The 10,325-nt window shown below is 56.9% G+C and overlaps 1 protein-coding gene across 1 annotated transcript; it reads left to right on the top strand.

Moving 5' to 3' along the window:
* Nucleotides 1-6,162: 6,162 nt before the first annotated feature.
* NMUR1 (neuromedin U receptor 1) lies at nt 6,163-8,674 on the top strand (the record flags this gene model as incomplete). The annotated part of the gene is made up of 2 exons (XM_082288094.1): nt 6,163-7,057; nt 8,271-8,674. 2 exons carry the CDS (start codon nt 6,163-6,165, stop codon nt 8,672-8,674), a joined length of 1,299 nt encoding a protein of 432 aa, XP_082144220.1.
* Nucleotides 8,675-10,325: the final 1,651 nt, after the last annotated feature.

The raw sequence follows: 10,325 nt of genomic DNA, 5'->3' as shown, positions 1-10,325 counted from the left end.
GTCTACTTCTCCTCCTCCCCAAGCCTGGATTGTTCAGGTTAAGGAAAACATCGTGGTAGCTTACTGTGTCCTTTCTGTGAGACTGAGGGCCACAAGACACCCCCTTCTTCTTGCAGCTGCATTTGTCATCTCCAGGTACAAAATGCCATCTCTATTACTGGTTGCAATGCCAGTGTTGGCTCTGCCACCTCTGACCCTGTGTGGTGCCATGGAGCAGCATCAAACAGGAGCTGAAAGAGGTGGCGAGGGGGAGACAGGAAAACAGTGTGCTATTAGCAAAGCCCTGGCCAAGAGACACATCCACAACCTGGGGTGAAATAACCCGATTCTTTTTTGATCTTGGGTGATTCATTCTGACCTCAGTAGAAAAACATGGTCCCCAGCCTCCTGCTGGATGGAGGGCACAGAGCTGGAACTGTGCAGATTGTTCTCAGGATGCCTTGGGCTGCAGCCAGCCCTCATCCAATTCCATCACTGCCCAGAGGACACGGCCAAGGCAGCACCCCTGGATAACTCAGCCTAATGGCAAAAGCCCAGTGCTCCTGCCAGGTGAAAAGGTACTTCAAGTCTGTGCTGGCCCTGATTAGCAAAATTATGGTTGCCATGGAGCCTGAATACCTGCTCATAGAGTGCCTGCCTTCCCTGTCCCCTCAGCAGACCCAGGGGACATAAGCTGTTCCTTAGAAAGCTGATTGCTTTTATCCCAGTGAATATTGAAATGGTCTTTTTTTTTTTTTTTTTCTTTGTTCTTCCTTCTTTCAGCTTTGTTTGAGGTGGAGGAGAAATGTCCCTCCCCAGCTACTTCTCAGATGAGCTGTGGGGCTCTAATAACAGAAGTTGTTGCAGGGAGAAACTCCAGGCTGTGAGTAGGGCACCAGCCCTGCATCCCATAGGAACATGGCTAGCTGTCCCAGGGGAGCAAAGGCTCCTTGCTGTTCCTTTACCAGATGCCTGCACTCTGGAAAAGGTGCTGGCCAGTTTATGACCAGCTCAGAAAATGGGAGTTGGAGATCTAGAAACAGCTGCCACTATTGTGAGAGCTTAAGATGTCACCTGCTTAGGCTGTGTGAGAGGGGAGGAGGAGGCTAAAATGCTGAGGTGAGATTTTTGGGAATGGGTACATCTGTTACACAGTGAAAAAGCCCTCTGGAGAGTTAGTGAGTAGAAATACACAGGATAGTGATGGCTAAAAAATTATTATGGGAGAGTGTCCAACGCAGACAAGGATGGGTGGGTGGGCTCTGCTGGGTAAATCACAGCAGGGCTGCTTTGAAAAGGCCACCTCACTGACCTGTCTGTGCAAAATTATTCAGATGTGGGCCTGTTTGGTGCCCTGTGAGTTTGAGTGGCCCTTCCTGGCCTTGAGGTCTGAAAAAAGCATTCTGCTCTCTGAAATGCATCCTCTAGGCATGTAATCTCCAGGTGACCAGAGAGGGGCAACTTTGAGTAGGCAGGTCCCAGCAGGAAGAGAAGCCCCTTTTACATCTGCATGGCTAAAAGATTTGCTTACTGTCCAAGGGGAGAGCATTCATTCTTGCCCAAAAGCTTAATGGCCCTGTTCTGTCAGTGCTGGCTATCCCTGCCCTGGAAAATTTGCTGCAGCAATACACTGAGAAGGGGCTGCTTATCTGCTTCCTTCTGTGACAGAAGAATGCACCCCAGGGGCTCTTGCCTGATGCAGGATGGCACGGACAAGGGACTGTCTGTGCCTCAGTTTCCCTCTTGGATGCAATGTCACTCTGTGGCTTGGTGGCTTTTTGTGTTTGGAACTAGAGGGTGTTAATTAAATCTGCAAAGCGTGGGAAGAAATGGGGATGGAGCACAGGCAGCTCTACAAGGCTGTGCTGGGCTGTCCTACAATTCCTCTGTGATGCCCTCTTGAAAAGAGCCAGAAGTGGATGCAGTTGGTTATTAGGGCTGTGCCTCTTGAGCTTTGAAACTGAGGTTTTTCTTCTCTTTTGGCTTCTTAGTTCTCCTCAGAGTTTGGCCTTGCTCAGCTTCTGTGTGGCAGCCTTAACCCACTCATGGGGGGACCCAGCTGCCAGCAGGGACAACCTCTGCCCTGGCTGGCCCTCTGGGAGGGATGGGTGTAGAGCAGGGAGCAGGAGGAAGACTGGAATTGGGGTTACAAAGGGAGCCTCATGGGTGCCATGGCTTGTCTTCTTCCAGCCTAACCCAGAGGTGCTCTGGCCACAGAGAGGACTGAGCTGTGGCTGACAGACCATGAGGAGGAGCAGATTTTGGTGTGCAGCTGGCCATCCCCCACTACCTTCCCAGGTAGGGTTAATATAATAAAATGCCTGATAAGGGGAACAGGCTGAAGGATCATGTTCCTATGTGCAGTTTACCCTCTTCTAAGCAGTGGGGGAGCAGTAGAGGAAGAGGGGTTGTCACCTCCTGGTCATTTGGTTTATGAGAAATTTGAAAGAGAGAATGGATCATTCTAAAGGACTGTTAGATTTGTGAGGACTTAGAGGTGGGATGCAGGAAGAGACAGATCCAAGGGAAAGAAGTGATGCCCAGTCAGTCCCTGAGAGCTGCCAACTCTTCCCAGAGAGATATGACTGCAGGTGGTGTGGGAGCAGCTGTTGAGGCCCCAGTTATGTGGGATGCTCCAACAGGCTGATGTGAATGATGAAGGAAATAGGGAGCAAAGGGAGAAGGATCCCATGTCCTGTGGTTCTGGTGTCCCAGAAAAACTGGGGCTGTGAATGGGAGAGAGAGGTCTGCCACCACCTGGAGGCCAGGATCTGACAGCCTGGTGGTAATGGATGGACTCGTGGTTCAGCTCTGACTGAATAAAGCTTTGTCTTGTCTTTGCTCCTTGCAAACCATCCTTCCTACATGCCTGTTGTCCTCAGGAAGGAAAGGAGGTTTCAGGGAAACAGATGTTGAAGTTTGTCAAGAGCTCAGCAACATCTCCATTGCTTTGCTCCAATCCAAGCAACCTCCAAACACCCCAGTTCCAGCAGACATCCCCTCATCCTCCCAGGAGGGCAGGACATGTGAGCCATGGGGATCCCTACAGGGACAAGGACAGAGGTGCAGAGCTCAGGAGGCTCCCCAGGGACTGCCTTGAGGCAAAGCCTAGACAGGGATGAGGAGCAAGCTGGGTGGGAGGATTGTGGCTGCATGCAGGGAACAGCCTCTGCCCCAAGGATGGGGAGATGGCTGTGTAAGTGCAGAGAGCTCTGAGAGCACCTGGCACTGTGCTGGGAGCTGACTGTGTGTGACTGTGCTCATCAGGGCAGTCAGAAAACAGAGGGAGACAAATGAGGAACGGAAGGGAGCGAGATTTCCTGGGATGCTTCTTTCCATGTTGCAATCCCCGAAGTGGGCTCATGCTGAGGCTCCTTGTGCCTCAGTGGTGCAGCCCAACCTGCGTCTGCAATGGCACAGATCTGTTCCCTGCCTCGGGCATCCCTCAGGGAAAACAGCCTGCGCACAATCTGGAGGCACGGACAGCAGTCCCTGCCTCATCGCTTACTGTTTGTGGCTCTGCCACCCAGGGGCTGTGACCTGCAACGTGCCAGTTCCCTGGCACTGTGACCCATCCTGGCATCTGCCGAAACTGCCCTGCTGAGCCCCTGCCAGCATCATCCGGCTGCTGTCCCTGTGTCCTGTCCCAGCTGTCACCAGCACTTTGCCATAATCCCCTGTTTTACTGTGTCTCCATCCCCTCCGGGGATGGAGTTTCATTTCCTGACTTCCATAGGAGCAGGCAGCAACTCTTCTCCTTCTCCCTCCCAGTTTCAGACACTGTTTCCAGCTTGTTGATTTCTTCCCTTGAGTAATGTCTTGTTTACAGTCATTTACCCTCCAGGCCTTTGGCTTCAGCAGTTCTTCTCCTCTGGGGAAAAAGATGGTCTCCTGAGGAAAGTCAAGGCTCAGGGCAGCTATTGACCTGCCCTTGGCATGTTCGCTCTGCCAGCTCCCCTCTGCTTGGTGCTTGTTTGCTGCAGGCAGCAGAGGTAGGGCCAGGTCAGGGCTTTGCTGGTCTTGTCCTGTCATCCCTTGCCTGCTCTGGAATTTCTTTGAGCAAAATCATCGAGGAGTGAGGGGTACTGCTCTGTCTGCTGCGTGCTCTGGCATCAGGAGGAGGATTGGGGCGTGCAGGACCCCAGGGGCTGTGTCCTGGTGCTGGCGGTCACCAGATCCAGGTAGCTCCTCACATCCTGGCCACAAGCACCGGGCTCTGCAGTGCAGTGAGCTGTGCTGGGGCTCAGCCCAGGTGGGAGCGGGGAGTGTGGGACTTGCGGTAGGTCTCTCCTGGCAGGTCTCTCCAGGCTCCTTCTCCAAGATCCCTGTACTGCCTGCTCGAATTCAGCCCTGCTGGGGCTCTTTCAGCTCCATCCTGCTCAGCTCGGACTCTGTGCAGGGTGGGATGCTGCTGGGACAGGCTGAAGTAGGTGGGTCCCGGGATGCCGGAGCCCTTCAAGGTGTCATCCCTGGGGGGGACCGGGTCCACCTGCGCCCTGCCACCCTCGGAGGGGATGAAGGGACCGGCGCGTGTCCGTGTGCCCAGGGGTGCCTCCCCGTCCCGTCCCGCCGGCTGGCAGTGCCCGCCGCCGTCGCACGGAGCGGGGGAACGATGCGCAGCCGACCCCGCATCCTCCTCCGCCTCCTCCTCACCTGCGGGGCTGGAGAGCCCGGAGCCGGGGAGCCCCCGCCCCGCAGCCGCCAGCCCTTGGCCACCGCAGGCGGAACGGGAGCTCCTGGGCTCCGGGCGGGTCTCGGACCGGTCCAGCGCGTGGAGGAGAGAGGAGCCGCGGGCGGAGCGGGGACACGCAGCCTTGACACGCGTCCGAGGGGCTCAGGAACCGTGAGTGGGTCTGTGTGTGTGCATTTCTGTGCGTGTGTGCGCGGGTCTGCGCAAAGCAGGAGCGTCCCCTGGGACGGGGGTGTCAGCACAGGTTGCCAGCACGGAGGGCAGGCGGGAGCGCGGACAGAGACGGGACACGGGCAGGGAGCTGAGCCGGACGCGGAGCACGGGGCGATGCTGCGAGCTCAACAACTTCCCCGCACCCAAGTGTGACAGGAGCCGGCGGGAGCCACCTGCTTCACGGACCCAGGGATTGCACATCTATAAGTGGGGAGACCTCAGGAAGCCGCTGGGTCCATCTTGCATTTCCCGAGATGATCCCGGACAAGCGGGTGCAGCACAGGCTCCCGTGCCGGCCAGTGCTGGGGCGGCCGCGGGGCTGATCGATGCTTTACTCACCACCGAGGCCACGCAAATGACAAATGCCGGAGTTGCGAAGGCTGCCGGAGGGCAGGAGACGCCTGTGCCGCCCTCCCCTGGGACTCTCAGAGTCAATAGTTTATTACCTTAACGTTATTTCCTCTCTCTGAAGGGCAGCTTTTTGGCAGTGCTGTTTTGTAGATAAGGAGCCAGCCCCTGGCAGGGGCAGGGTCTCGGCACCGCGATTTGCTTGGCCAGCGGCGGGAAAGGAAGCCCCTGGCACACCCCCGGCTCACCCTCCAGCCTCTCAGCTGACAGCGGACAAGAGGGAGAAGGTGAATAAAGGCAGGCGGCTTCTCCGAGCTGAGCTCCGAGGGGAAAGCAGCGGCAGGATTTCATTTGCCTGCCTCTTAAGGCAGTGAAGTCTCCATACCCTCCCACGCTCCCTCCCCAGCCTGACCCTGTCCGGCGCAGGGGTGGTGGGACCTCAGCGTTCATCTGGAGTTTCCCAACAAGCTGTAAGTCCTTATCCTGCTGGAAAATCAATTTTCCCTCTGGTTGTTTTATGGTTGCCCTGCCAGCCCTTCTACATAGCTGGTAGAATTGCGGCCAGGAGTGATTTTTGGGGCTGGCTTTTTGGGGCTGTATCCTGCTCTGCTTACAGAGCAGGAAAAGAGGACAGCCCTGCTGACATTCCCCTGATGATGGGGCAAAGGGCCTAAGGTGGACTGGGGAGCTGCCAGGGTTATTTTCAGATGGGAAATGGGGTAAGAAGCACTTGGGAGCCCTGGAGGGAGGTTAGGTGGAGATTTTGTGTGGTTTCCCAAAGGAAAGGCTGTGGCTGGGGCAGGATGGATACGAGAGTGCAGAGCCCTGGTGATCAGCAGCATCCTGGCATCAGTGGGGAGAGAGACAGTGGGAGCAGGGGGAGCAGAGAAGTTGGGAAAGCATCCCGCAAACCTCTCCATCTCTCCACAGCCATGAATCCCTATGTCAACTGCTCCAGTTCTGAGTTCTCCCTGCCCCAGCAAGACTTCCCTGTGGAGCCTATCAGCCCTGATCTCAGCAACAGGACTCACCCAGAGACCTTGTTCGACCCTAAGGATGCCAACCTGACAGAGGAGCAGCTGCGGGATAAGTACCTGGGACCTCGACGGTCCAACTTCTTTGTGCCAGTCTGTGTCATCTACCTGCTGATCTTCTTGGTGGGGGCTGTGGGCAACACGCTCACCTGCATCGTCATCCTCCGGCACCGGTTCATGAGGACACCCACCAACTACTACCTGTTCAGCCTGGCCGTGTCTGACCTGCTGGTGCTGCTGCTGGGGATGCCACTGGAGCTGTATGACATGTGGAGCAACTACCCCTTCCTGCTGGGGGCCAGCGGCTGCTACTTCAAGACGCTGCTCTTTGAGGCCGTCTGCTTTGCCTCCATCCTCAACGTCACGGCCCTGAGCGTGGAGCGCTACATCGCTGTGGTACACCCGCTCAAAGCCAAGTACGTGGTGACCAGAAACCACGCCAAGAGGGTCATTGTCACCATCTGGGTCTTGTCAGTCGTCTGCTCCATCCCCAACACCAGCCTCCATGGGCTGCAGCCTCTCTATGTGCCAGGACGGGGGTGGGTGCCTGATTCAGAGATCTGCACCCTGGTGAAGCCACGCTTGACCTACAATCTCGTCATCCAGATCACCACCATCATCTTCTTCTTCCTGCCCATGGGGACCATCAGTGTCCTCTACCTTCTTATTGGCCTGCAGCTCAAGAAAGAAAAGATGCTGGAAGCCTTGGGAGCCAAGACCAGCAGCAGCCGCAGCTGCCACAACACCCAGGGGCAGAAGAAAGTCAAGAGGAGGCAGGTCACGAAGATGCTGTGTGAGTCAGTGCTGGGGATGGCAGAGCCAGGGACTATCTCCCAAGGCTGTTTTGGGAGGGTGCTGGGGGGAAACTGAGTCATGGACAGTCCAGAACACTGAGGCTGGGTCATCCCCGAGGTTGTGGGTCTGGCTTGGGGGGAGTTGGGGCAAAGGCAGATCTGGTGATTCTGGTCCAGCGGTGAGGATTGCTTGTGTCAGCTCCCACCAAGCCCTCCTTGAATGAAGTGCAGGGTGAGAAAGGGAAGGGAGGTGGGCTGGGATGGGGGAACTCACTCCCTGTCCCTCCACCCAGACCTCAAATGCTGGTGGCAGTGGTGGGGTTTCCCAGAAGGGCAGCACTTCTGCCCAGCCTCACAGCCTTTGTGGGCAATGACCCAAGGCTGGATTGAAACATCCTCTTTCCCACTGCTCTTCACTCTTGCTCCCCTCCCCAGCACAGCTCCCAGAGCCTCTGGCCCCCTTCCCAGGAGTGGGAACTGGCTGCCCATGGGTAGCTGCCTCTCCCAGCATGCTGACCTCTACACGCTCCTAGTCCCATGACAGCACAGCAATGGCAGATTGCCCAGCCCAGTCCAACGGCAGGGCCAGGGCTGCTTTTCTGCCACATCCCAGACAAGTGGTAACTCTGCTTTCCATGGCACTTGGGCTGGGCTGGGGACAAAGGGGGGACCTGTCCCCATGTGCCACAGGGATGCATTGTGGCATGGGTATGGCAGAGGACCCCAGGACTACCTGTACATATACATACCTACACCCTTTCCTTTCCATCAGCAGAGCTGGGTTATAAAAAAACAAAACCAAAACCAGAGCACAAGGAAAGGTCTCAAATAGCTCTTGCTCCTTGGACTTTGCTGGTGAAGGAGGCAGGTTCCCAGAGGCTGGATGCAAACAGGGGAGTCCCCCAGCTGTGCTGCATGGCTGGGACAGAGCCAGCTGCCTGCCTCATGAGGAGTGGAGAGGCGCAGCACAGAAATACCTGGAGTAGCACTGGCAGGAGATGGAGGGAGGAGATCCTGTCCAGACCTCCAGCCCTTCCATGGCAACTCCAGAAGGCACTGAGGGGACCTTTCCCCTCTCGTTCTTCCTCTCTCTAATGCTTCTTTGCTATGGCCAAAGCTGAAACAGGGCGGTGCTTGGCCAGGGACTGGGGGTCTCCGTGGGGTTGGTAATCCCTATCCCCCCAGTAACACCAGCTCCTTGTCTCCCCACAGTTGTGCTGGTGGTGGTGTTTGGGATCTGCTGGGCTCCCTTCCACACTGACCGCCTTGTCTGGAGTTTTGTCTCCACCTGGACCAGCAACATGCTCCACATGTTCCAGTATGTCCACATCATCTCAGGTGTCTTCTTCTACCTGAGCTCGGCTGCCAACCCCATCCTCTACAACCTGATGTCCACCCGCTTCCGGGAGATGTTCAAGGAGGTGATGTGCCGCCCCGGCCACCGCCCGCCGTGGGCACGGAAGTACTCGCCCAGCGTCACCCGCACGACCACCCGCAGCACCGAGTGCGAGCCCCTGCCCGGCACCAGCGGGCTGCCCCTCTCTGATGCCAAGGAGTACGAGCTGGAGGACATGGACAGGGGCCAGGCCACCACCCACGCAGTGTCCCTCTGCTGAAGAGTGGGAGGACAGGGAAGGACTGCGACCAGCCTTCCTCACCACCAGCATCCATCTGACTGTGGCACTCATCCTGTGGTAGGGAGCGAGGCAGGAGTGATGGAGGGATCGCTGCCTCTCTGTGCTGTCCCACTGGGATGGAAAGGCTGGTTGTATCAACAGCACTGCTCCAGGGACACAGTGGCAGTGGCCTTGCTGTGGTCTGCATGCATTGTAATGCATCCTACGGTCCTCAGCACCAGGCCTGGCCAAGGCCAGGGCATCCTTTGTGGTGTGGGGACAGCTGACTTCTATGTCAGGGATATGCCAGCAATCCCCAAAAACATTCCATCCCTCCTGGCCCAGTGGGGTGAGCCCCCAGGTGCTGGAGTCAGGGGTTCAGGCACCCCAGGCTGTTTTGGGACACAGAGATGGATGGGTGCCCTGAGAGGTGCTTGCACCTGGGCTGAGACCCAAGGGACTGGGAGAGGTTTACATGGGATGGAGTGGGGAAAAAATGGTCTGTGGGTGCCTTTTCCCTTGAAGACTTCTTCAGGGCTGTCTGGCACCAATGTGACCCTGATTTTTCTGGCACATCTCTTCAGTGGTGCCTGGCTGCAGGGTGCTGGTACAGCTCCTTGCTCCCAGCCTTTCTCATGCCCTGCATTCCCAGCCCTTTGAGGGCAAGGGAAGGAGCATGGCTGCTCCCTCCAGAGCTGGAGTCTGTGGGGGGAAAATACGGGACAAAGGGATCTCCAGACTGCCTGTTGTGCCAAGGCTTCGTGACTGTGTCGCATGAATATGCTCCCCTCTCCCGTCTCTGACCAGCATATGGTGGGTGCCAATCTCCTCTTCCTCTGCCCACTGTGGTCACCTGTACTTGTGGGGAATGTGGGGAGCCCTCCTCCATCCCTGCCCTGCATGGGCTGAGCCTCACTGAGAATTAAAAAAAAACATTGGCCTGCGTTGTGCACTGGTTGTGTCTCCCAACAGCCAGGTCTGCTCCCTGCATGGGGCTGAACCCAGGCCATGCTCCTGGGGAGGGTGATGGATGGGCCACATGCCAGGGTGATGGACACCAGGGGTGTTTCACCGGATCTCCCTGGGGGCTCTGCTGCTGTCATGGGTCTGTGGGTCCAGGCACACTGAGGACACAAGAGGGAGGGCACAAGTGGGATGCCTGCACCCTTCCTGGTCTCTCAGGCTGAGCTGGGGCTGGGGCCTTTGCAGAGGGACAGCTGCCTCTGGAGCTGTGGCCATCAGTCCTTCCCCAGACACACGGCTCGGAAAATGTCACGAAAATGCCAGGGAGCGTGGGCTGACTGGTCATGCTCTCCCGGGCTGGAAGGACCCATTGATTTGCTGTCTGAGATCAATGCTGCTGCCTTCCCTGTGTACACCAGGTCCTGCAGGATGAAATATTGAGGATCTGAAATAGGAGCTGAGGGACTGCCCAAGCAGTTTGAGCTCTTGTTTTGCACTACTTACTCAGCCCCAACTCCCTCCCGGCCAGCTCTGGAGGCTCCCCTCACTCAGCATCACATGGTCATGCCTCTGGTCAGCTTGGGCTTGCCTGGGGCTTGCTTGAGCAGAAATACTGGATGAGCAAGCCCCAGGCAGAGCACTGGCAGCTGCTGCTTTGCTTCCAGCCCCTCCTAAGCACATTGCATGG

This window comes from Coloeus monedula (assembly GCF_965178545.1).
Source record: "Coloeus monedula genome assembly, chromosome: 10".
Classification (NCBI taxonomy): Eukaryota; Metazoa; Chordata; class Aves; order Passeriformes; family Corvidae; genus Coloeus; species Coloeus monedula.
The sequence above is the reverse complement of the archived record's forward strand: the minus strand, read 5'-3'. Positions and strand labels throughout refer to the sequence as shown.